A 27,894-nucleotide genomic window follows, 5' to 3' on the forward strand; every position below is an offset into this window, starting at 1 on the left:
CTGTTCCAGTGAAAAGCTGCCAAGCAGAATTATGTCATCCTGAGCATCTCTCTCAAACTGTTCGATATACGAAAGAATCACTTCATCTTCAAGCTCCCTGTGAAGGTCACGTGCCTTACTGGAGCTGACAGGCATCACGGAGTCTGGAAAATCTTCACTGGCGACACGGGCTGTTTGAAACAAAAGTGGCAGATTAACTTTTAGCAAATGGGCGTTCATTCACTGGTTAGTACCTTCTGGTTTGGCCCACCAATGTTTTAAGGCAACAATTCATGCCATAAAATGAACAGTAATAAACAACAGCAGTAGGACAACTGGCAGGTTCCAAGTGCCATTAGCAGGAACACTCTCCTCAAGAGCAACATCTGCACAGAGGGACAAATTTAGCATGTGCAGCTTGTTCCTTAAATAATCTTACAAAGGGGTGCTCTGCATTTCCATGGTCATGTCGCTCCCCTGTAAATCTTAAAGGAATTGGGATTTGGAACGACTTTGGCTTTCACTCCCGAGTAAGAGGAGGAATAACTGCAACTGAAAGGGAGTTTTAGGCGGATCCACACCGAGCATTTCATCTTCCTCCCACTCACCCCGGAGGATCAGATTCCTCCCCCAGGTGTGTGCGTGCAGCTCCTACCTAATTAATGGGGTCCGATTCTGCTCTCACCCACATCATTCCCCTGAATTCACTGTGGTGACGTATGCAGAACCAAAGGGTACACGCTGCACACAAATATAAATAAATCCCATTCATAAAGTTGACCTTAAAGAGAAGCTGTGTCCTTTTTTCAGTTTAATTCATCATGCTATGTAAAAAATAGATCTTCTCATTGATATCTGCTACAGTACTAATACTAGTTTGGTTCATAAATAATAAAGACGACTATTTTTGCTCATTTGTCCATCTTAGGATCACTAAGAAATGACAGATATCAGGTTGTCCACATCTGACTTTATCTTTCTTACCTCATATTTCTGTGTGTAAGTGCATGTCTTTATAGTTCTCTGTGCCTCTCTCTGCAAGAAACTGCCATATCTAGTTATTTGTTTTTCTCTTTGCCCATCCTAAGACATGAAAGCAGTTAAAAGATTTTTTTTTTCCCTCACTCCCCTTTGAAGTCTTTCATTCTCTAATGAAGACCAGAAAAGGAAAGATAAAACTAAGGCTATTAAAATTTTCAGTTTTGCTCACTACTCATTGTTTAATGACTTTAATTGTTGAGTCTCCCGCGTACTTAAATCACCTCGGTGCCACCAACACACAGGAAGTAGGGTGGGTTTTTTATTTAATTACAACAGGATACAATTCAAAATCATGTTGGGGGAAGTGTACAGTAGATATAAACAACCCAAACCATGACCTTAGGGTACACAATCTCTTCGTGTAGCATCCTACAAGCCTAATGAAAAGTGATTTGACCTACAACTGTTAACTGCAAAAACAAAACAATATTTACATTTAAATTTACTGTAACATTAAGGGTTTGGCTAGGAGAGAGAGAAAATCCAGGAAGCGCTGGAAAAGGAAACATTGCCAACAGCAGAAGATGCAGCATTGCTTGTTCCCCTCGATGCTGTGTTGTACACAATGGGCCATATGCTCAGCTGGTGTAAATCAGCTGCTTTACTGCTTTCACAGGAGCAGTGCAAGTTTACATCCTGGGAAGACTGTACATTCCTATCTCAGGATCCTCTGGGTGTAGAGAGATAGTCCTTATACATCAAAAAAGGAATAAAAACATTTGGTTCACAAAGATGACCATGCAGTGATTCATCAAAATATCCTTTTCCTTTTTTGTGTTCATTATTTTTGTGAGGAATCGTATCAAGTGAACTCAGTTTTGGTGGAAGACACTGAGCTCATTAGTACGTGTTTTGTGGAAAAAAAGAGCAAAAGAAGAGAAAGAACATTTTCAAAAGCCTTTTCGAGGGACATAACTGGTAAAAATACAGAGATAAATTACGATCCAGATTGGAAAAGTATTTGATAAAAAGCTACATATACTCATTTAAGCACAATTGGAAAAACTGTTCATTTGCCTGAGCTGGAGACAGGGAGAGAACGGGGTTGTTCAGCTGGTCTGCTCCTTCCGCACTAGCTTTGCAAAGAGACTTCTGAAACTCGGTCCCCATCGGGTTGCTCCTTGTCTGAACTGACCCACAGGTTACAGGCTTGAGCTGTTGCCCCAGAGCAACGCTTGACCAAAACAAAGCCTCCACCTCCTTCTTGTGCAGAAGTAGCTACGGTGTTAAAAACGTTACTACTTTGTACACACGGGACAAAACCGCTGAAAATTTATGAGGAAATTCATTGGTAGATTGATAAACTAATTAAAAACTGGCTGCTTCAAGTTGTTAGCGTCTGCATCAAACTTTTCATTGCCTCAGCTGTACTTAACACTGCAAGTCATACTTTCTACGTAGTTTAAATCACTTCTCCTTAACACAGGCTGTGTTTGCAGATGCTGTGCTGTAATTAAAATAATCTCTCCGGTTACAAGCTTGGCTGCTTGTAACTTCATTTACTCCTGCATTTGTCCATCAGATAGCAGTGGTTTATATACCGAGATGAGAGTTTAAAGGGTAGGTTCACCAGCAGACTACACCTCAGCATGGGTTTAAATGTATAAAGCAGCTATAAACTCCGCATGGAAAACGCATTTTGGCTGCCTGGTTCTAGAAGACTCTGTATAGAAATTGTAGCTAAAAAAGTACACCACCGAAGGCTCATGCATCAGTTTCAAACAACTAACATGCTGCAAAACATTGCACTTCAATTTTTCAGTTGTTGCCAAATAATAACATAATGGAAAATATTTTTTATGGTATTTCACCTAGCATCATTTTAGATGTGCATGGATCATGATCTTACAATGTTTGAGAGATTTTATCCCTAGGTAAAAAATATACAGTCTACATCTTTCTCTAAAAAGCAAACAACCAATATTGGCCTTTTAAGTTGCCTTATAATATGAACTAACGCATACCCCAACACTGACCAACAGGTTACTCAACGACAAAATGCTTTAAATATACAATTATATAAATTCTGAGCCATGTTCTTTCCTTTCCTTTGGGGGTCATCTATTAATTAGGACTGTATGACTACGTGATTTTTCAGCTCAGTGGTCAAATGAAGAAAGGAAACAGTTCTGTAAGAGTGGAACCAAATGAATCCTAGTTTTCTATGGATTTTTCTGATGTCTAATAAGGGTCAAACTCCCATATTAGCTTTTCCCTCAGTGGAGACATTAATAATGCTTGTCTGCTCTGCTCAGCTGCCCACTTCCATAAAACTGGTAGGGAAGTCAGACTTGCTCTCTGTTAAAAAAAAGGGTTTGGAAGTGAACAAGAGGTTCAAAAATTGGGAGGGAGAAACACAGACAGGCAGAAATAAATACAGCCTGATACACGCACACAGAGGTGGAGACTGCACAAGCCTCACTTCCTCAGGAAAATCTTGCTCTTTTCTGGATTTTATTCACCCAAGCTAAGAAAAGTAAAAAATTCAGCTAGGACGAGGCGCAACATTCAGCAGCGGGACTAGCTCTGATACCCATTATGGCACTTTTAAGAAATAAAAGCACTGTGGCAGCACTCGAGACACAAGACAGCGGCGGGCTGCGGCGTCTCCCCCACTCGCTGCCTTCATGCCTACATGGGGGGCTCTGACGTGCACCTGGACTGCGAGACAGGCGCGTCAATGCGTTTGCTTGCCCTTGGGTTGAATCAGTGAGCTGGCAGCTCAGCAACCTCGGCAGCCTCAGCACGAGATCACCGTCCGCAGAGCACACCACGTACGTGCAAATGGCTTTGGATGGATGAGAGATTTGAACCTGTCTCACACCCCACGTCGGCAAGCCGTAATAAGAGCATTTTGCCTCTCATGGTAGTTTGATAAAACTAGTTGGAGACAAAGACATTTTTTGTTCAAACATACCTGGTGAGTTTAAATTATAAACATCTGAGGAGATCAGTGAAACCTTATTTCTCTCTAAATATGCTATTTGCTGTTATCTTCTGTAAAGCATCTGTTCATCTTAAGAATATTCATTAACGTTATTTGTAATACAATATGAAGTTTTAGGGCACCTAACTGAAGCAGAGAGTAACCACTGATGGATGGGGAAGGCTTCCCTTTCTTTCCCTGCTTCCCTTGCTTAAAAGTGGACAAATACACACGGTGCAATTTGGCTCACCTACCTTTGGCCATGCAAAAAGCAACAGTCGAGTCTAAGTCAGTTGTCCAATCCTTCTAGAGCCAAAGGAAAGAGAAGAACTGCTTCCAGGGTGTAATTTGTCTAATCAGCTAAGAGGTGTCTGCGTGAGGTGGGCTGAACAACTGCCCAGAGGTGCTTCTCTCTCCCTCTCCCACCACTTTTGGGGAGCCCCAGAAGCTAACTTTCAGAAAGCTAATGGAAAGGGTAGACCCCACCTGGGGCAGCCTGTAAAATGACATCAGGACATTTTCCTTAATCGTACAGGGTTATTTTGATGATAAAGCTATTGAAGAATATGAAATGCTATAAATATTGGTAGACAGGGACTACATAAGTACCACAGATAGACACCCCATCAATCTTTCCTGTAGAAATCATGTTGACTTCATAGCCAAACATATTTTTATTTTCATCTATGCTGTTGCAGGATAAAAGCAACAATCAACCTGAAGCACTGCTATAATCTTTCTCAGCAAAGTGGAACTCTACATTAACATGCAACAATAGAAAGCTTGCTAATAATTTGTTAAAGGTTTTTGCTTAAACTATCTGCATGAATTTAGCTGTGGCAGTTGTACTTTCTTTTCCTTGCATTTAAAATGAGACAAAATGGGTTTCAAAGATGTTACTGATATGACCAGTGCCAGTTCAAGGGATTTTGCAACCCTAGGCAAATGAAAATGTTTGCCTCTTCCAGAACAAAGTTGCTCACAAACTAAATAGTCATAAAACATGTTGCAGCTCCTGGAGCTCCAGTGCCGTAGGCAACCGCCTGCTCTGTCTCTCTGGCAGAGTAGGTCCTATGTATAATTGAAATATAACAGGAAACCTCATACAGATACAAAGAACAGAAAATACTTTTGCACAAAAAACCTCTGCTGAAAAAGGAGGGGGGGATACCCAAAAATACGGCAGCCCTGAGCCTGGGCTTGTTCATACGTCACTTCTCCTAGGATGAACGAGAGGAGAGCAGCAGACATGCACCTTGTTTTAAGGTTGTAGTGATAACTGGGTCTTGTGAATCAACTGGGTGTTAAATAATGCCTGTAAAAGTAACTGAAGCCAAAGCAAGGCTGTTGGCTTGAGAAGAATTCTCTTCTCCTACACTTTGTTGTTCTTACTGTAGATGGAACATCAATTTGTATTTTCCAACAAAGCCACAGAAAACTTACTCACCTGTAAGTAAATCCTTATGTAGATAACCTCAAACACTGTGTGACATGACCCGTACGTCTGACAAATGGCCACCCATTGTATGAGCTTAAATAAGGATTCAGATGTCTAGCTTTGAGCACATAAGCAATGATATTTCCAGTCTTCTTTCATAAGGGTGGAATTCAACATGCAGCCTAAAGAAAGCACGCCACTTAAGTTACACTTAAAACCACATAAACATGACCCAAAACAAAAACATTTGGGGAAAAAGAATTTACAGGCTTGCATTAAAATCAATGTCCCTTTTGCTCCTGAGTTCAAGGGGATGGATTACCCACTCTCCTCCCCGCATCCAGACTCAGAAGAGTTTTATTTTTCTTTATGCAAATGATTTCATTATTTACCTTGGAAGTCTAGCATCTTGTTTTCTTCATCTAGAAGCTTCATCAGTTTACCGTACAGGATTTGCTCATCAAATTTCACAGGATCTTAAAAAAACAACAATGAAACATCTATTGTTTCTTCCAGTAGTATTTCAGGAAACAGTATTTTAAACTATAAATAAAGATATAAAAATACAAAAGTTAAGAAACCATTTGACACTTAAAAATAGTTTTCACAATGCTAGTTTCATAGCAGGGGTGACTATCATTTTCTTCTGAGTTATGAAAGACAATTTAAAATAAAAAAAAAATATAATCATATACTTTGAAATGGTGAGCAATATTATATCTTGATCTAGACTGAAACTAGTTTACTAATTCTGCTAATAAACTAGTTGAAATGATTATTTACATTCAAATTGCCAGATGAATTCTATTTGACTCTTCATAAAAATCAAAGTACCTAATTTCTTTTCTAATGTGATTTTAGATCTTTATTAGAAATTTTATCTTGCTGTCCATAATATTAACACGTTATCTAGCATGAGTAGTCATTACAGCACACTATGAATTTTGATTTTTGTGGCTGGTCAGTCATTCAAATTCCCAGTAATATCTGCAGATTTTAAAAAGGAGCACACACACACACCTTTTTCCATGAGACCTAAAAAATCACTTCAAGTGTCTATATTCAAGGGAGAAATGACCAGTTGAGACTGTCTTCTCCCCAGATCTCCCAGACCTTGGCTTCTCTAAGCAGATAGAAGGCCAAAGAAATGCATACAAGGTGGGTGAATTGAAGTACAGCTACAAGCGACCTCGGGTGGCTCTTTTTAAGTGCCTGATAGAATCTCAAAGAATAAATTTTCTTTACCATGAAATTTCAGTGTCAAGTTTTTCAGTTACGCTGAGCATTCAAAGAGGGAGCCTTCTGCAAACTTCTTCTGCAAGTACAGAACTTCTTCTGCAAGTACAGAATCTTTTACGTTTCTTTTAGCGTGTAACATTGAAATGCTCCCTTGGCGAGGGGGGGAAGCTAATCCATAGTGGAGTGTTGTTTGTTCTCAGGGCATTATCAACTCAGACAAATTTCCAGAACAAATTTAATTTATCAAATATAGAAAAGATAATTGCTAATATCTTCATTTTCACAGAATAACCCATTAAAGAATCCCATATGATGAACACATTAAAATGACATTTAACTTTGTATAATAGAGTTAGTGGCTGAAGATTTGCTTTTCCCCAGCTATTCTCTTTGGGCATTGGGCCTGACTTGCTTAAGTCATAAGCAGAGTGTAACTTTAAAGTGTGCCCTGATTTCTTCGTCTTGTTCTGCTTTTGTCTCTTGTTAGTGACAAGCTGCCAACTGGGAAGAGGAGCTAAACGAACATGGTTTCCAATCAGGGGATGACCGTGCAGGACCAGACTTCAGTTCTGACTGTCCTTTTAACTCAGCATTCCATCCACTACATACCAATGTAGTTCCACTTAGGTAACACTTCCACAAGGAAAAGGAAACCAGACAATCAGCCTCATTTGTGAGTATCACCGAATCAGACTGGTTGAGGTAGGAAGGGACCTCTGGAGGTCATCTGGTTCAGCCGCCCTGCTCACACAGGGCCACCTAGATCCAAGTTTCCCAGGACCATGTCCAGACAGCTTTTGAATATCTCCAAGGTGGAAGACTTGCTCTTGGCAGAGGTGTCGGTAAATACGTTATAACTGCTCTGCAGATGTCAACACAACCAACCCGAGGCCAGTACCGTTGCTAACAGACCTTTAATAAACAAGTGTTACCCCAACCTTTGAGTGATATTTTTGCTGGGGAGAAAAAGGAGGAACGCCAAAGGACAGGTGTTCACACATGGATCTCAGGTCTAGCCTGATATGCAAGTGCCTAAAATGACCTCTCCACTCCCACCCTGAGAACTAGATGGACTTTCTCAGACATTTCATCTGTTCCAAATTAAAAATAAAAAAAAAAAAAAAAAAGAACATTTAAGGTTAAGGTGTATCACACAGTCAAGAGAACGTTTTCTCCTGATGAAAACTGTACTTCTGTGTATCCTTTATGTCACCACTCTATCTGTACATGTTTTTAGGCACACACGTACAGTTACAGAAATCTAATCCGCTTTTCATTCTCTGATTATGAAGCAGATCATGACTCATGAAGCCTATTCATAAGATGAACCAAGGTAGTACCAACAGAAAAAAAATCTTTCGTTTAAAAACTCTGAGCCAGAAGTTGACTTCCAAGGTATTACATTGTTGTCCTATACAATGAATGGGGAAATTATAGGGGTTAGATGTAATTCACCCTTGATAAACCTGATTTTTTTCACCAATACACAGAAATTCGAGTTACTGACGTGCATTAGAGCCTGCTTTTCTCAGTCACACAAGTTTTTGCCTCGAAAGTTTAAACCTCCATATCTACTCAAAGTAAAAGTTTCTCATTCATTTCAGAAGTCACTGACCTTGATACCCTTTATAGTAGACAATTTTTTTTAGATTTGACTACAGCTGCATGTCTAGAGAGTCTCTGCAGTACAAATACGCACAAGGCTTAAAAAAGCGAAGGGCTAGGAAGCTAACACAGGAGAAGTGGGTCTTGCGTGCTGTCAGGTTGTTAGTGCTTAACAACAGGAGCTGGGCCAAAGCATTCAGTGCATAGGTAAGCACTTCATTACCATGATGATGTTCTTACTTAAGTCCATGCAAATTCAGGCAGGCCCGTTCCCACCCTTTTTTATCTAAAAGCCATGACAGCAAAGGAGAATTTCCTCTGCTAGACAATACCTCCTGCTTAATCTCTCTCATACCTATGCAAAACTTCTGTTCTCCCAGCTCTGCAGAGTCACACCCGCCCACTGCTCGCTATTGCCTACAGACAGCAAAACTAAACATCTCGGCTAAACTGGCCAAAAGAAAACAAAAAAGCCCCCTCATGTGCTGGGAACTTTTACGGACTCTGGGCTTTCCTTCTGTTAGGCAAACACACGTTCAGCTCAGTAATAAAATGGCTCTCTAAGAAGGACTTTGGGAGCAGGGTTGCAAAAAAGCTACAGCTTAGTATTCAATTCCAGACTAACTTCGTTAATTAAAGAGAACATGGCGTAGGCAATGTTCTCGGAGCATTCTTCATTTTGCTACAGTAACAGAGTGAATACAGCACAGCCTCACTTTTACCTGTCCATTAACTCACTGTCCTTGATCAAAGACTATGTATACTGCTATATCATGTTCAGAGTGGTTAAGGCTTACAATTTAAATTGTAAACCTCAATATTTAAATAGAACTGCATATGTGATCTTTGTCACCTCATTTTCATGAATGGAAAAGAATATTCTGACACCAAAATTACATACTTAATTCTGCCTCACCTTCTTCACTGACCTCCATCCCACACCGCCTTGGGTTTATTTCCTCATCCATCAATGGGTCAAAGTAATTTCTGCTGTATTCATTTCCTGTGGAAAGCACATGAAGTAAGGGTCAGCGATTATTAGAAGCACATGAACCAAAATGTTAATTCTGAAATCGACACCAGCAAGCGAAGGGGCATTTTTTGCTACTTTATAAGCTTAATTTTTTTAACAAGTCCTCTAAGCCTACTAGTACTGCAATTATCATCTTGTGAAAGGTCAGAAAAGGTAATTCCGGAAACAAGTGCACTTTATGTTACTTTTGCTCAGGAACTAATGAGAAAAATTCTCAAATTTAGATGATGGAAAGTTAAGAAAAACTAAAAAAAATCCAGCATCCCCAATATAAACCAAGTTACTCTTGAAACACATTGTACAACTGAATTACCCATGCTGCAGAGGAATTTGTGTTTCACAGCTGACCCCTCCAATTTCAACAGTTTTAAATTTCACCACTGAGGTTTCAACGTCTGGTGCATCTTTAATACTGTATTCAACCAGAGAAGTGTTTAATTACAGAGGAGATACTAGAATACTGCCTCATTAATCTGAACAGCAATTATATTCAGTTGGGCTAGGTAACTAATCCAAGATTTTGATGGGATAAAACCACTCATTTTAGCACTTTCCATTTCAACAGCTAGTTTTATCTGCTCTTCAGAAACTAATCAAGTTTACAAAAAAAAGTCATTTGTTAGACTTATCAAGGAATAATGCAGCATCTAGCTGCCTAGAGGAACTCCCAGTAAAAGCCAGAAGAATTTTCTTTACACAAGGTTGGAGGGAGGACTTTTTCGTCAAAATATGTCCTTCCTTCAGTAAAAGTGCCACACTCTATTAAAACCGTCCTCACGTTCATTGGGTTTGCAAACACAGTAAATTATTACTAAACAGAGAAAAAGTAAAATAATTAAGTCCATAACACATTTTAAAATTGCTTGAATAGGCATAGATCTATATCCTGGAGAATACATAGGAGCTAAATGTACAAAGGGGTTAATTCATCCAAGACACACTATAGTAGTCTACAGTGTATTTGTTTTAGGATCAAAAATAATCCAAGCAGCAGCTCCTTTTCAGAGACTAAATGAAACTTTGATATGAAACTAGGTTTAATTTATATTTCTGGACTGGCACATTTTGACTGTCAGTCTCTGTTCCTTCAATGTAGTAAGTACAAGAACTGAAAATTTGCTTTACCTTGAGGTCTCAATAAAGAAAAAATAAATGAGTTTCATTTTTGTTACTTTATCTGTCAACAACTACTAGGCTGGTATGAATCTTGGCAGTATGTAATCAAAGTCTTATGTACTGCAATAACAGAGCCATTCTACCTTATTCACTGTAATTGTTTTTCTCTAGCACAAAGCACCATGATGTTATATGAACACCCCTTCACATGTTGGTAAAATAATTCACCCGTGTGCTAAAAAAGAAAATGATGATGCATTTCTTTATTCAATTACTTCATAGCTGTAAATGTAAATTGCTAGAATGTATGTTGCAACCATACAAGCACTACTCAGCTAGTTCATAGGCTTTTTGCAGTCTTAATATCACAACAGCTTTTATTGAATTTTAATACCCTATGTTCTTTATCCTGTGGGCCTGGTGTGAAACTCTGAGGAGTAGACTTTTGGGCAAGTCTTCTGGACAGAATAATTGGCATTTAGGAGGAAGTGTCATGTTATATTTGAGTCTGTGAGGCATGGAAACCATTATTCAAAAGAGATACATGGACAAATACCATTAAACAGCTTGCTCTTTGGTCCTCTGTTAAAAAAAGAACCACCTCAACCCGTCTTTAAAGAGTATGAGATATTTTGTCCAAGTCTTTGGCTCTGTCAGAACCGCACACAGCTGGAAACAGAAAGTTATGTAGAAGTAACAAGAAGAACCAGGTTTGATTTCTCCAGTGCAACGTACACACTTTAAAACCTACACAGGTAGAATGAGCGGTAAATGCCAGAATCACCTCCTTATGGTGATTTTGTAGATAACAAGCCATTTTAAACTGCAGGATTCCACAGAAGACTTTCAGCGAGGCTTTCTGAAGAGTCAAAATCACTGCAAACCTTAGATCACTGCTCTTGGGGTTTTTTTGTGCGTTTTTTGGTCTTCTTTCCCCCCACAGCTCATCATACACCTTGAGAACAGGTGTGACCAGGAGGTCTGGCCTCTGGGAAGGTCCTAAGGTTTGTTGGAGGCAGGGGGGGTTGCTTTAGTTTTAAAACACAAAATTATCAATTTTAGTCAACATAACATACTGCCCAAGGCATTTTGCTAATAACATTTTGTGAGCATGTGAACGGACTACTAATCATTTCACATTTGCTTTTGGAAATATTTCGAAGTGTATAACATGTAAATTAAGAGTCCACTAAGGAATTCACATCACTCTGCTTTGTGATATAAACACAGTAAAGTAAATGTTAATACAGAGCTTGCTTGCAGGTATTTTGAACAGCAGTGTACAGCGTGGTGCTTTCAGACAGCAAGTTACTTTGAATACCTGCTCCTACAAAGACTTGGCCAACTTTAGAAACTTAGATCTTTGCTTTGATCTAAAGGTTTGCTCAAACCCATTAACTCAATTTAAAACCCTATTCACCCCTCAAAATTTTGTTATTTCATGTGGAAATCACAATGGATAATTCAGGAAATCAGAATTGAAGTGCGAAACCACAGATTATCTATAAATTCAAATAAAAATGGAAAGAAAGGTGTTGGCACAACAGTGACCAGGTGGGAATTTATACAGTTTAATTAAAGCAAGAGGAGTTGCTAATAAAATTAGCATAATCCTTGGATGCAGCCCATGGGACTGCACACGTATTACTAGGACTGGATGAAACTCTAAGATGGCTTTTAAGCTAAGATGTCTGTAGTCAATTATACAGTCTATGTCCTGAGAATACCACAGAAATGGCATGACTAAGCTGTATTTTTACAACATCTTCTACTCCACAAGGAGGTTAGGTAGCCCGTATCAATATCACATCAAGGGTGCAGCATGGAATTTGGATGACAGGTAATTATCCCATTCATACTGTACTATCGATCTAGGTTTTTAGTTTAATGAAAGAATAGACAAAACTCTGTTGGATTGTTAAGTGCCTCCTGACCAATGTAAAAATGAAGGAATTATTAATAACGAGGTGACTGATTACTGAAATCTTGAATAAGCATTTACTGGTGCTTGTTTTCAGAGCGATGCTGGGTCTTAGGGATAAAAGCAAAAATTTTGGCATGAACCAGCTTTCATTAGAAGACATAATGCAGATTATGGTCTGAGGAAACTTGCCTTATTAAGTAACAGCTCCCCCTTTTCAGGCAGCAGCGTGGTTGACACGTGTCTCTACCAATGTCTTGGTAGAACATTACTGGACATTACTAAGGTAACTCATAAAAGTGTTTTGCATAAGATAGAATAAGACAGAAGCATCTTGGAAAGAAGAAATCCCAGTCTGAGACAGCATTTGACCCAAAGTGCTTTTGAAACATAGTGATGCAGCCGGGAATGGAAAAGAGTAGTCCTCCTTTCCACACAGCTGTCTTAAAGCATTGATTTCAGCAGCAATTCCTGTTAGTGAACATCATGGTAAATGCTGTCTCCATTCAACAGAATTGAACTTATTTCCCTAGGGATACTTTTCATTTTACTTTGCAGATACGGCCCTTTGGGCAGCCCAGACATGAGGTTCTGTGCTAACGTATTTCCTGGTTTCTTTATGAGAAGAGTAGGTGACCGCATGAGCCAAACCAGCGTCCTGGGGTCAGACCTGAATCCCCTCTAAGAGAGGTGCCCACCTCAGCTTGGCCAGCAAGAACTAAGACTTGGGGTCAGGAGGAAGGGGAGAGAAGGGTCCCACCTCCTGCATTTCCGGCTGCTTCACTTATTCACCCTTCCTCAAGACATGGTGGGTCTTGTGACTAGCACCCCCGCTCACCTGTTTTCATGATTCAGTACCTACACTGACAAAGCTTGATATCTGCAAGTCACTGCTTTGTAGATACAGGCCTTTAGTTCTAATCTGCACTTTGGGAAAAAAAAAAAAAAATCTATAAAGAATTATAAAAAATCATTCAAAACAATTAAAGCATAAGAGAGGAAAAAGAAGCCTGCTTCCTTAAAAAAAAAAAACTCACAGAATGCAGAAGTGAAGAAAAATAAAAATCATCAACCAAAACTGCACAAACAGTGAGAGTTCCTGGACAGTGAAAAACTGACTGGATTTCCAGTGAATTTATAGGTTCTTTGTTGATTTAAACCATGATTTAAAACTGGAAAATAATTTAGGAAAGTTTGAAACTTTCACTTTCGAGTTTTTATTCCAAAATTTTGTGTTGCTAGATTTACTCACATTTAAATGATATGAAGATGTTAAAAATAAAACTTTAGTTTTGAAGAACACAGTGAGTTGCTATGTAATCCACAAAACAACGTTAACTCTCTGTTCTCATTTTGACAAGAAAAAAAATATAGGCTTATGATGAGTTAACTAGAAGTTATACTTTTAAGTTTGGATTTTTAATTGTCATTACTGAACCATGATACCTGTTATGTTCACCTCAGCTCGTGGCCATTACAAATGCCTTTAATTAATTTTATATAGGCTGATCGAGGTTACATATAGAAGCTGAATGCCTTAATTAAGGTATATTATTACTATTTTAGATTTACATCTAACATTATCATCTATATTATAAGTATAGATAAATATTATCCATATTATTTTAGATGTAGATCTAAAATAAGATTCCTGGGAAGCACGAAGTTATTCCAGATTATGCCCAAATATGGGGGGGGTGGAGGGGGGGTTGGAGTGTTTTACATAGAGCTTCAAATTTTCATGAGTACCAGGCAGAATTCAATGAAAAATTACACATCAATAGCATCCTCAAACTGAAGAGCATTAAGCAAGTGACTGGACAGTAGATTATAACTTGAAAACACAGCTTGTTAAATACTACCATCACCGGGCGACTTCTCAATTTTTAAAAAGTTTTAAAGGTATCGTATTGTCATTTTCCTTATGCTCAGCAGAGACCATAGGTAATGAGTAAACCACATAACCGTATTTTACGTTTATATCGCAAGCCTTGAATAAACTCACTTGTCAGCTTCGACAGGACACTAGCAAAGGGGCCGTTCTTGAGCCTGAGCAGCGCAGACCATGCTGCGCCTTCCCTGACACTTGAAAAACACCGCACCACGCTCACGGCACCCACTTTCCCCCCACACACACTCCGCTCCGGAAGACTTACCACATTTGCTGCTGTTTAAGCAAAAGTACAGCATGGGAATTTTTTTTTTCTCTTTTTTTTTTTCTTTTTTCCCCTGCAGGCAACAGAGGGCACTGTGCCAAGGGACGCCAGTGTGAGACCTGCTGCTTTTCCTGGGGAAACGCTGTTGGTCGAAGGCGTGAGAAAAAGATTTACCGATGATGACGGAGTTCATTTACGAACACTATTAGATAATGTGACACATGTCAATGGGGAAAATGGATACAGAGAGCTCCCAGGCTGGCAGGCTCGGCTGGTCCCACACTATTCCGGTGAGGGAACTTGCTGAATTTCAAGGGTCAGACAGCACTATTATGAAGCAAACAATTTCCAGGTGTAATAAATTAGGCTTAAAAATATATATTCAATCACTTTCTGAAAGAGTATTTCCCAATTATAAAACGCATCCATTCTTCACAATTCTTCTCCCCCTACCTTTCACAAATTCAATTTTAGCACATTACTTAGATGAGTGGTACAGTATCCCTGTTGTTGAAATTGCATGCAATGGATCACGTTTTGCACACTACATTACACCTTGTGCCGTTCTGCTGATTTCAATTGGATTACACATTGTGTAATTCAACGCAAAATTACTTCCAGTGACAACCCTTTTTATTCCTATGCATACATGGTGATCCATCATGCCCTGCATACCGGGTTTGGCATTTCCATTTCAAGTCCCTGTTGGAATCAGAAAGCATGGAACCACATACACAGAACTTGAATTATTAGATATAAACTTTGCCATTGTTTAAGAAAAAAGGGGTACAGTTTTGATTCATGTTTCTGGTCTCATCCTTTATGCAAATCATTTTGTCCAACACAAATAGCCAGTGTTGCAAGCTCCCATTTCCTTCACGTGCAGCACAAATGTGAGTTTCCAGCAGACGCCTGTTTTTTTTCATCTGCGCTTACTGTCTCTCCGGTGGGTAACTAGCATCTCTTTGGAATGAAATTAGATGCTGTTCAAAAAGCTTCAGCTTCTAGTTCTCTGTAAACAGACTGAATTTGATGCACTTGCTGATATTTTTATCACCAAATTGATATCCCACATGGTTCCTTCACAAAGCCCTTTTTTTGTCTGCATATTCCTGGGTCAAGGTCCTCGCCCAGTTACATGCTTGAGCAAGAAAGGGCTTATATTGCCCTGCTGCAGTTGAACTACCTTTAGCAGTAACTGTTCCTTAGCAAAGACTTGTCTCTACTTTGGCTTTTGGTAGGGAGCAGAACTGCTCTATTTTACAGTGGGATTTTCTCTGTAGGATGCATGCAGCATCGTGTTAGGTACATCCAACCTAGCTCCGCAGCTAGGAAGTGGTGCAGCAGCGTGCCACGTAGAGACGCTAATTTGCTCCCAGAAGCAGTATAGGCATGTTAATGCCATGCTGTACCTGGGCTAATTAGAACAACAGTTTCTGGTCTTCAATTGAAAGACCTTTCTTTCCCTCTTCTTTTTTTTTTTTTTTTTTCCCCTCTCTTTTTTTCCCCCCCTCAAATGTTGTTAATCTCTGTGGGCAAATTCATTGGAGCATGATATGAGATGTTAACAGTGCCTATTGCAGATAAAACGGTAGAATTAATTAGAGCTTTTGATTTTAGGAGATAATCTAGTTTTGAAAAAAGATTTGTGTATTGGGGATGATAGGGGAAAAAAAAATTAATGCTTCTAGTCATCTGGAGACAATTTTAACTTGAATCATCAGCATTTAGGGTCAGACTGCCTCTAGCCTTTGTACGAGTGTGCGGGATACAGGAGAACACAATTAGCCTTTCTTTCATCTTCCACACAAAAGCCAAAGTATCCCAGTCTCCAAAGATGTCTATGCAGGTGCAAGGCAGGGAGGATGCTCAAAAAGCCCCGTACCTGGATGCTGTGGCTCACACGCGCGGTCAGCACCCCAGAAAGATCACAGTCTAATTTCTTCTGGCATATATTCCCTCTGTATGCTTGGTCTGGAAATTTTACCTATCTTGTAGAAATGCGAACAGTGCCATCCCGCAGGACTCTTCTCAGGATTAGTCGGACCAAATCTGTGTAGCTCTGTGGCTGTGGCGGACACTGAACAGTACAAACTGGTATAAACCACTTGCACATTTTCTGATCACAGCAGCTGAGGACAAAATGTATCAAATGCTAAAATAGATTAACATTTGCTTTACAGGCCTATGATAAAATGCTAAGTACAGTAGTCCTGTGTTAAGGGATTGCTTGTGACATACATCATCCATTTGAGGTTGAGCGACTGCCCTCATATCCTGCCCTCAGCCAAAGACGGTGTATTCCTGGAGGTTTGGTGCTTCCATCGCGACAGTTTGCTGGGCGCCCTTTGCTGGGCAGAGACTTTACCAAGCCAGCCTGAACATTAGGGCACTCCGCAAAGTGTTTTGGGTTTAAACCCCTGTGGAGAAAAGAGAAAAGCAGATATTGGCTCACCTTGAGATCAGGCACCTAGCAATTGAGAAACGGGTGGACATATGTTCCTGTCACTCCAGGTTTGGGTGATCTAACCCCAAATATTTTTCCCAGGGAAATTTGTCTATTAGACCTCTCATGGGGATGGCCAACATGAAAATTTCTGGCAAATTCAGTATTTGCTGAGGAGAGAAAAAGCAGAAGAGTTGGTCGGATTTAGTCACAAGGAAACTGAGTATTTTCAGAAACAAATTAATTGCACAGTTTGGCAAAGATGAGGCCACTGCTAGACAACCTTAATTTCACAAGCAATATGTGAAAGAAATGAAGGTGATAGGAGTGATCAGCAAAGAGTTGGCACAGAACCAAGAAGAGAAAATAGGGTAAAAGCCGCTGCAACCAATTACCTGGCTGAAAATCAGGAGATTAATCTGAGTAGTCAGCCTGTTCCCCTGGGTCACTAAAACATTTAACAGCAGTACCAGATCTTCACCATACAAGAGCAATGATGGGATACAGCAGAAAGAGTTACTCAACGGCCTATTCCTGAACAACTGTCTACTGATGAGGAAGATAAAATTTGGAATTTTGTCCATCATGGGAAATACAACAGTGTGAGAGACAGAATGGCCTAACAAACAGAGCAATGGACTAGGGATCAGAGGTTTTATTTCTATTTCCATCACAGGCCTGCAGGATGACTGCAGATAAGGCCTCATGCTCTGCCTCATCCTCTTCCCCACAAGCGAAGCATGCAGGAGCCTTGCACTTCGAGTCACAAGAATAGTCCCCACCAATCTGGTTTGAAAAGTGAAAAAGACACTCAAAAAAGCCACTGGAAATATTTCCTAAGTTTCTTGAAAACAAGAATCTGTTCACAGACTGTCCTTTTCCAGAGATCTGTTATCTGAGGAAAGGGAATATAAAAGTCAGTACAGCACAAACATATCTGTGCATTAAGCTGTTTGGGGGCACATGCAGGCAAGGTACAATATCATGGACCTCTGCACTGGCTATTTAATCCCCCAGTGATGTGTGTTCTGCTGAGCAGCCTCCTGTGCAGACATAGCCAAATTCCAGGAACAGGTTTTAAGGCTGTCTTGAACACGCAGCTGAATATTCAAACTCCCTCCCAGTATCCTTAGCATGGACGTGTGTGAGAAGGCATCTCAGAAGTAGGTGGAGGTTTTTCTAGAGAACACTTCCCTCCAGCAATTGCTGACAGAGGAACAGGCTGTGACGCTGTTGCAAGATGGAGGAAATGATAGTAACCCCTGTAGCTATTACTTGCTGCCATTAACAACATGGGCGATGGGTGGAAAGATAATGCAAAGGCAATGCCATCTCCATGCCCTGCCTTCAAGTGCATAGCCTGAAAATCCAGCCTGATGCTTATATAGTGTTTTCAACCTGTAATCTGCTAAATGCTGCGATTAAATAATTGTGTTTAAGGTTATAACTGCTTTTAAATTGTACAGTTTAACACCAACCGTTAGAATTGACAAACACCGTTCCCCATTGAGTAAGTAACCGAAGCTAAGCCTGGGGGCTGAGAGCTGGAAGAGCACCCAACAGTTGTGGAGGGGAGGAAACCCCAAAAGGAGGAGTATTTTATTAGCATCTGGAGAAGGAAAGGGGAGAAAAGTGAAAGGGAGCAGCAGAGGGACCTAAAACATGTTTATTTTACACAGGCCGTGCTGTTGTGCTTGACAGGTGTTTCCCTTAAGGTAAGGAAGCCTGGTATGAAGTAGCAAAAGGACTGTCATTTTACTGGCATAGCAAAGTTTGGGGCAACAAGTCATACCTGTGAGTGTAGGCACCCCTTCCTAGAGAAATAGCTTCCAGTGGGGGTGCAAGTCTTGCCTCCTAGGGAAAAGGAAGGAGATTTCTGTGCTAAAATCTCTCTTGTGAACTGCACCCTGGCTTCCGAGAGCTGAGGAGCAGGAGAGGAAGCTGTGGAAGAGTTTCCCCGATGCTATGGGATGGTGGTAGTTTTCAACACCACGTGTGTTTTTGCTATGAGCTGAAATGACAGCAGCTATGCAAAGCGGCTATGAACGTGGAGCAAAGCAAAGGAAGGCAGGCTCGAGGAACCGACCCGTGGGGTCTGGCAGTCCCAAACCACAACAGATTGCCACAAGAAAGGGTAAGCTACCTGTAGACCTAGTCTTCACTGAGGACTGTGAAATACGACCATTTATACATTACTACATTCATGTGATACTGTGCTTACCTATGCAGTTGGCTTTTCCCTTTCCGTCTTTAATGAAGTATTATTACACTTGGGAATGGGGAAAATTAGCTTGTGAGGTACCAGAAGGTTTAGTTCAATTTTTTCCCAAGTTTCTGGACAGGCTTGAAGCTGTTGTTTTATTAGCAGCCCTTGATAAATTTGAACTGACCCCTGTGACTGCCAAACAAGTCCTGACATAAGTTAGACTAAGAATAATTTAATGCAAGGTTGGACCAGATGATCTCTAGAGGTCTCTTCCAATCTAGACTTTTTTATGATGGTATAAATGGGTGATTATTTTTTTTAATAGCTGCGTGACTTAGAGGCAGAGCTACGTGAACAACTGATCTTTTGGTTAACTGGATGAACAGAAGGTCAAGGAGGGAGACACGGTGTTGGGAAACAAAATTTTCCAACTCTCAGCAAGCTTTCCTCTCCCATTACAGAAACACTTAGCAGTGTATCAAGGCATTGCATTCCGGGCAAAATATAACAATTTCTACTCCTTTCACAAAGATTATATTCAGTTAGGGTTTTTTGAACAAAATGCTACTTAGGATGAAAAATCAAAATGTTTAAAAACACATTTCAGGCTTTTAAAAAAATGTGTTGTTTTCTTGAGGGAACTATTCATGAATTTCTGAAGAGGCGACTGAAAGCATGGATAGTCTCCAGCGAGCCTGACTTCATTTTTTGCCAGATAGACTATTTCATTAAAAAACAATCAATCCCTTTGTCTGCTTAATCACTGTTCTGACAGGCTGCAAAGGAAAGACGAAGAATTCCTGCTCCGTGCGGCGCTACACAGAGTCACATGAAGGCTAAATGGAAAGCCAAACCTAATTTTGCAAGGGGCCATTAGGAGCTGTGGGCTCTCCAGTCCCATAAGGATAAAATCTTAACACAACAAGGTCCAGAGTTTTAAAAGCGAATGCCTGAAGTTCTGCTCACCAGCCTGCACTTACCCATTTAAACACCTGGGCTGGCACGCAAGGGTACTTAGCAAGCAGCATCCCCGTTTGCAAGTTAACGGGCAATGCTGGGTGATAAGGACTTTTCAAAGTCATACCCGTTCCTTTGGTACCTTGGGAGGTCTCGGACCTTGGATGCACATTTACATATTCATGGATGCACACAGTCCACCTGAAGTTAATGAGACCACACAGTCAAATAAGGCAAATTTTTTTATGGGTATTTAGGGAAGATTTTGAGTCTGACTTCAGGCATTTTTGCTTTTACATTAAACCTTGGCCCAAGATTTTCCTCGTATAGCTCACAAGATGCCTTTAAATTCTTTTCTTCACCTTCTTCCTCACTGGATTACTAAGTAAAAATAACCATTTGTCGTAACATTCAGCAGTAATAATAATTCAAAATGGAGTAATTAAACAATAGGTTAAAAGATATCAAACCTCTGCAAAAAGAAAACTGACATTAGTAAAGATCCTTACAGTCTGTTTGAAGGAACCTAAATAATAAACAGAGATTGTTTCCTGAGGCAGTGTCTCTTTTGGGTGCTGCATCAAAGCTGAGCTTAAAAGCCAGGATCGCTCCTGCTGGACAAGCCGAGCGAACAGGACTCTGCTCCAAGTATCTGAGCAACACTGGCTGAAAAAAATAGCGATACGAGAAGCAGAGGCAAGATGCTGATTGACTGAAGGCATATGGGAGACCTAAGGACAACAATCAATCATGGATCTGTAAGCTGCTTAAAACTACTCAATGCTTGGGAGCCAGCGAGGGAGCAGCATCTGTGCGCTTGGACCAGCTGCGGTGCCTCCAAGACCCAACCCGACACAAATTACGGGGAAGCGCTGCCATGAGAGCCTGCCCCCTGCGCTCCCCGCCGCACCTGCACCCCCGTTACGGGGAGTCGCTTGAGCATGGAGACGGAGCCCAGGTCTCTAAATATTTAGCCAACCGGTGTTTTCGGCAGTATTTTGGGTTCCCCATCCGGGGTTTGCAGGGGCGCCTGTTTGGGCAGGTCGGAACGGGAACGGCCGGCGCAGGTCACGGAGCGTGCAGGTTGGATGGGGAACACAACCACTGTTGCTGCGTTTGAGGCTAATCAGGTTTGATGTCTCACCTCTTGGTTCAGCATGGGCTTGCAGCCCGAGTTTTTGTTGGTGAGCTGCAAGGGTGCTATCTGGCTTGTCATGTCTAATAACTTTCTCTTCTGAAGGCTGATATGCTGAAAGATCTGTGCTGCTGATGTTAAAAGCTGGATTTTCAATGCCTTCTGTTGCCGCTCTCTCTTCTTTTACTACAGAAAACAAGGAGGTCAGAAGAGCACATTATAGCAAAGTGTATTTCAATGACAAGCAGAAAATTCCTTCTAGTAATTCCTTTGCTGAAAGACTCAAGTGTATCGTCCTCAAATGTCGCCAAAACAGAATTAGGTTAAAATTAACTCTAAAAAAAAAAAAAAAAAAAAAGAATAAATGATTAAAATAATTACAAATTGCACCCTGACAAGCAAGAGCAAAATTTCGCCCACAGCCATTTGTCTGTAATTAGTTAATTAATCCTTACACAAATTATGAGCAATAACTCATCAAGCAAGGCTCACCCATCAGAAATTCAGCCGACTTGGATTTCTTCTGCTTAGTTTGCTTCAGAGCCTTCTGCTGGAACTTCTGGAGGGAAATTGTTAAATGAATAAATTAGCTAAAGAACGAAGATCATCCTTTATGATCCACAACTAACACAGTATTTTAAATATGGGATGGCATTGAAATGTCATTTAATTTACATCTCTGCTAAAGGGGTCAAACACTAATTGAACAACAGAAGTGGAAGAATTAAATAAAATAGGAGAAGAAAAGTTAAAACAAATGCCAAATGAAGGTCACATTAAAATACTCTGTTTTTTCCCAATTTTAATTAATGCAAAGAAACCTCAACAAATGAAGAACATTATAAGACTTGTCTTTACAGTATGCATTCAGCAACAACTGCTTTATTTCACTTGCAGAACTGCAGCACTTCATTTAGAAAAGTTTGTTTATGCAGCGTATTTATAGACAGACTTCCCTGACATCCCCCGTTCTCTTATTTTCTAGGTCCTGTTACATAACCAGTGCATTTGTTCATCACAGAGCAGCTAAAAATGAATGAACTCTACCATTTCGTACGAGGCAATAAAATAAAAATAACTCCAAAACAATTTACGACGAGATGTCACAAAACAGAGATCGCGGTCCAGGGGAGAAGGGAAGCAGGACCCCTTACAACGATGAAAAGTTCATTTAATGTTAGGGAGAAGTCAACAACAGTTACAGCGAAAACAAATAGCAGGAGATCTTGGAGGACCTAAACTCTGACAAGTTCCACGTTAATTCCCGTGGGGAAGCAAGGCTCAAAAAAAATGTGGTCACGTTACTATCACCAGGAAGGCCCAAGTGCTAATCACCGTCTTTGTAGAATACCTTGAGCGGCACTAGCAAGAGAGTCCCACGTGGGCTCGTGCGTGGCTACAGACCCCTATAACAGACACTAACAGTCAAAGCAGGCAGAGACCACCTAAAACAAAGCACATCTGGGAGTATTAATCAAAGCCAAAACCAAAGTAAGAAAACAGTTCAGACCCATTTATTTTCGAACGTCACATGGCAGTTTCCGAAAACAGCATTATTTTTTCAAGCCAGTTGCTTAATTGTCCGGTGATAAAGACCACTCCTGGCAACACAGCTCCTGGAAACTGCCAATACAAAAGGATTAATTACAAGAATCATTGAAAAATTGCAATTTTTACAGCATCCATCTTTCCCGTTTGATTGTAGGTGTCAATTTCCAGTAAGAAAACAACGCTTGCAGCAGACACAATCAATAAATCTGTCAAAAATAACTGAACCATAGCACTGACAGATTAATATAGATATTAATATCTCCATATATATATATATACACACACACACATATTATATGCACACACACATATATGTTAGTCTGGCAACAGTGGACTTCCTCTAAATTAAGACTACTACCCTACTAAAAACCAAATATTTGTTAAAATGACTAGACACATTCTGGAAACTTCAATAAATAAATACTGTAACAGAATTAATTCCTACAAACCACATGCAGCACAACTGAAGTTAATGATAATTTTGACAGGAGTTCAATAGGCTCAGAAATTCACCCTACTGCTTCTGATTTTTTCTCAGCTAAAAAATCTTTCAAAAATACATATTAGCTCACTTAGTATCTTTAGAACTATATCACTTTTGCAATATTAAAGTATTGCTGCATTCCAAAAAAAAATAATCAAGTCAGTTTTAAAGATTCCGGCAGTATTTGTAACACTGCTGTGTGGTAATTATTCTTATTACGCTGCGTATAATCACCACGCAAAACCTTAAACTTTATGTTAACAGCTGAAGAAAACAACACCTAGACAAAAGTTCTGGGACAAATTTTCAACTGGTATAAATCAGTATACATCCATAACTTCGATGGAATTAAGATGATCTGCATTACATTCTAGGTATTCCTTCTGCACGTCAGATTTCCCTAGCAAAACCAGTTGAAGGCTATATTGGCCATAGTTTACTTTTCAACTGTTGTAGCCTGTAAAACGCATAAGCTTCTTTCACAGCAAGAAAAAAAAAAGTATTCATCCTCCCCCGTATCTAATAAAGATGCATAGTGGGTTTTGATGTTTTGGAGTGGGGGAGATGGGGTGGCGGTGGTTTGTTTTGGTTTTGGTTTGTTTGTTTGTTTTTTAAGTATTCGGTATAGTTAGAAAGTTAGCACCAGATTTTGTTTTTTCAGGGACACAACAGACTACAATCTTTCTCATTTCATTCAAACACAAATTAGTATTTTTAAGGAGTTGATGTACAGGCTTGTAACTCCTACTTACTTACAAAGAACTTCAAAAGAAATTATGCCCTTGTCCCTTAATGTGATCAAGTTTTGAAAAGGTGCTTTTCATGAGTTTGTATTTTTAGAATGAAAGAAACGCCTGATTTTCAGCGGCAGAGAAGAATTCTTCCAGGGTCACTTCTCAACATAACTGAGTATTTTGGTGGTGGCCTTTGTGTAATCAACACATGTTCTTGTCACTTTGTGCCTCAGAGGAAATTAGAAGATGTTTTCCTTTCATACCTATCTGCAGCCAATTTCCTCATCCTTCTCTCTTTTACACATGAGCACCTTTAAGTAGGGTAAATTACACTATTACCCCCCTTTCATTTTAGGCTTCCTTCCCCAGTCCCCCTACCTTTATGATACCTTGCCTTCTCATCAGAGAATAGGCAGGAAATTATCCAGTGGCATTTCATATTCATTTTATCATTAGCCACTACTAGTTAATTTATGTATTTATGCAAATTTATGTATAAAGCAATGGTTCTTTAATCAGTTCACATGTACCTGCAAAACTTAGGTTTCCAATAGCAAATTAAATAAAACTCTTTCAGTGACCACTTGCCATATTTGCAGGCAAAGTCCAGTTTTGTGAGCATACCTAGATGAATGCACATGAACGCATGTCCGTACAGAAAGCCGCCATTCTAATTACAGAACATTATCCAAAAATAAACATTAAAAAGCGTTCCTACAAAAAAGTGAAGTTACACAACTTGAGGCCAGAGCCTCAAGTGATACAAAGGCTGCGCTGGTTTACACCTGCGGCGGAGGTGGTCCAAATTGCATCCACAAACAATACACGTCAGACCTGTCCATCCCCAACCAGCACATAGAAGGGGGATGTCCTTTGCTTGCAAAGTCATGTTTAAAGGGTGATGCTGCTGCTGATAGCAATTTGTCCTATCTCAAAGCTCCACCAGAGTTGGTGAAAAACAAGTCTTGCCTTTTAACTTTTGTTTTAAAAAAATGCCTTTTTACCTTGAGTGTGCTGCATTAGGGCAAAGACAAGGGGAGTTATAAGCGTCTGAGCACAGCGCAGACTAATCACCATGTCATTCAAAAGTGACCTAAACCTTTAAATGCCTTTTTGCATGCCATCTTCATTAAAACACACCGCCTGCTTTCTGATACCAATTGAAACAAAGGAAAACCAGGAGTAGCAGGACCCGCTGTACTCGGGTCTGCAGCAGAGCAGCGAGCGCCGCAACAGCAGCAGCAGCAGCAACGGCGAGGGAAAAAACCCTCATTTATAACCAGTGACAACTAAAACCTACGAAGTTTTTAAAAGAATGTGATTGTTGTCAAAAGGAATTGGGTACAACAATGCTGCGTTCAGCTCTGGTTCCACTCAAAGCCGTGGCTGAGGGGCTCTGGGAAAGCTGCTGGAAGGCTGGTGGGCACAGACCAGCAAGAAAGTGAATTTTGCATACTGTACGGATCATCGCTCAGTTCAGGGCAGTCATATTGAATCTGTGATCAACCAATTGTGCTTCATGAAACCGTCAGCCCTCATTTATGTCTAGCTGTTTTCTTCTGTCCTGCTGTAAACAAGCTCTGCTCTGAGCTGTCTCCCTACCCTTATCTGCCTACGAAGATCACACAGACAGACCTCATCAGCAGCCTTAGAGTTAAAGTTAAAGTTACTGCTTCCAGACAGCAGTCCCCATGCAAGCTGGAAGTCAAAAAGAAGAGCAACTTTGGAATGACAGAGTTTTAGTTCCTTTTAGGAAATGCATACCTTAGATTCATACACATACTGGCATGTTATGTCTCTTTCATGAAATTAAATTAGGTGTTCCTAATACGAACAACTGTTTCTAACATCAGCAAACTAGCTCAGCAGATTCATCCGTGGTTTTGTTTGTGGGTTGGTTGGGTATTTTTTTTTCCTTTGGGGACTTGTTTGAATACAGCCAAAAGAGAAATAGCTGGAAATATTGTCAATCTGGTAGGGCTCCAAGAACCTAATAATGCCTGAAATGCTCTAAGGAGCGTAATGATGGTAAACAGGAACAGGTATGTTGGCTTCTGTTCTCATTCACTTCAGCGAGAGCATTAGCCTTTCAACACAAAGCAGAGCAGAGTTTTCAAAGAATGATCCTCTTGCATAACAAGGGATAGAGCCTTACTAAAAACATATTCCTCTGTGAAAGCACATACAAATGCGTTAGTTGGTATTTACAGCATTTAATTCTTGCAACCAGCTGCTAAGTCCCTGTTAAGGCTTTCCTTTATGCAGCTGGAGCTGGAACCTTTTCCCTTCTCCTGCCTATTACTTTGCCTATTTAAGGGATGGCAGCCAGAGAGAAACAGCTTGTAATTTGCACCTGTCTGCTTTAAGCACTTCGTGTTAGACTTTGCAGAGAGCAAACTCTTCATTGCTAATGAGAATGACACTTAGTAGGGTCAAACATATTTTTTAGCTGACTCCACAGCAATTAAAAAATAAATAAATAAATACCCACTTCATTTAGGCCTGTTCTAGCTGGAGGATGAGGCTAAAGGAAAAACCTTGTGGAAAAAGAACAGCTCAGTGTGTAGGTGGAAGATGTAAGCCCATGTGTCTAGTCTAATATAATACTGGGCACAGCTAGGCACGACTGAACCGGTGCACTGCCTATGCAGGAGCACGGAGGAGAGCTTTTGCCTCTTCCCCCTACAAAATTCAGAATTGTTTCAGAATTGACCTGGTCTGCCTTTTGAGGACTGACAGTATGCTTTGCTACTGACGGGGACGGGCCTATGAGAAATTTGTTCTCTCAGAATTAAAAAGAAATGCATGCTTCACTCCTGATCCAGAGGTGTGCAAGCATTGCCATGCAGAGATGCACTAGCTGGAGTATAAAGCAGTGAAGGTGTAGCTCAAGCGAATAATCCACATGTGATCTTTCAGCCTTACGTAAACCACCTTATAGCATATTTGCTTCTTGCTAGGAAACAAAGTATCGGTGCTTTTGGTCAACTGTGATATCATCTAAAGAAATAACAATTACACTGGCATATTAGTTTAGTTACTAAGAGGTAGTCTTTTTCTTGCTTGCTCTTAAAATAGAAAAGCCCTCAAAAACCCAAGCTACAGAGCTGATGACAAGAACAAAAATGCGGGGGGGCGGAAAAAAAAAGAAGGAAAATAAAACAAAGTAATACATACAATTTATTAAAGAAAACATTGGTACTGCATTTTGATTTCATAAATTGTCCCCATTTGTACTTCCTGTTTAAACAATAACTAACATGATGATGGGTTAAATGAAGTTGAGATTGTCACAAACACGGCCTCACTAGTAATTAATGTAGTTTAATATGGTTGTTGGCACACATCTCACGTGACAGATAATGTTCCAACATGTCACTGATAGGACCTTTCAGCACAGCTTTAGGAGATCTACCAGGCATTGCCGAGGTTGGTTAGGTCAAAGGGTTGAACCATGTGTAATTCAGAACAGAGGAGGTCCCACGGTCACTCCACAAAAACAATTACACTACTTATTTCACTCCATCCCTTGCCCGAAATTCACAAGCCTCACAGTTTCAGCACAGTCAATCTCACTCTGCCCTGGGGCTATGAGCCACATGAAAATATGTGGTGCTGTGTTTATAAATCTAATCAAAAATAGAAACAGTAGACAAGCACAATGAGGTCCTACTATGGATCATGGGAATTCTCTAAATTCTGAAGGCACTTTTGTTTAACTTCTGTGGGCCTTCTCCTACCATTACATTGTCTGGTACTCTCGTTAATCATCCCCTTGACTTGTCAATGATATAGAGGAGCCTACGTGTCTGCTGACTTCCCTCCCATCACACTACAAATAATATTATGAAATAGCAACGCTAGGAATAGGCCCTTTAATTTTTCTGTTTTAAAGCATGGTTTTTCTTCACTTACCTCTTTCTCCAT

General features: G+C 40.2%; 1 protein-coding gene across 1 annotated transcript; it reads right to left on the bottom strand.

Moving 5' to 3' along the window:
- LOC104077539 (orofacial cleft 1 candidate gene 1 protein homolog) lies at nucleotides 1–27,894 on the bottom strand (the record flags this gene model as incomplete). Its single annotated transcript, XM_009578821.1, has 6 exons — nucleotides 27,883–27,894; nucleotides 21,691–21,757; nucleotides 21,208–21,384; nucleotides 9,145–9,231; nucleotides 5,777–5,860; nucleotides 1–170 (listed from the first exon to the last, which is right to left on the bottom strand). Coding segments are annotated over exons 1-6 (597 nt in total), but the record flags the coding sequence as incomplete, so codon positions are not given.

This window comes from Fulmarus glacialis, unplaced genomic scaffold, assembly GCF_000690835.1.
Source record: "Fulmarus glacialis isolate BGI_N327 unplaced genomic scaffold, ASM69083v1 scaffold16025, whole genome shotgun sequence".
NCBI classification, from domain to species: Eukaryota; Metazoa; Chordata; class Aves; order Procellariiformes; family Procellariidae; genus Fulmarus; species Fulmarus glacialis.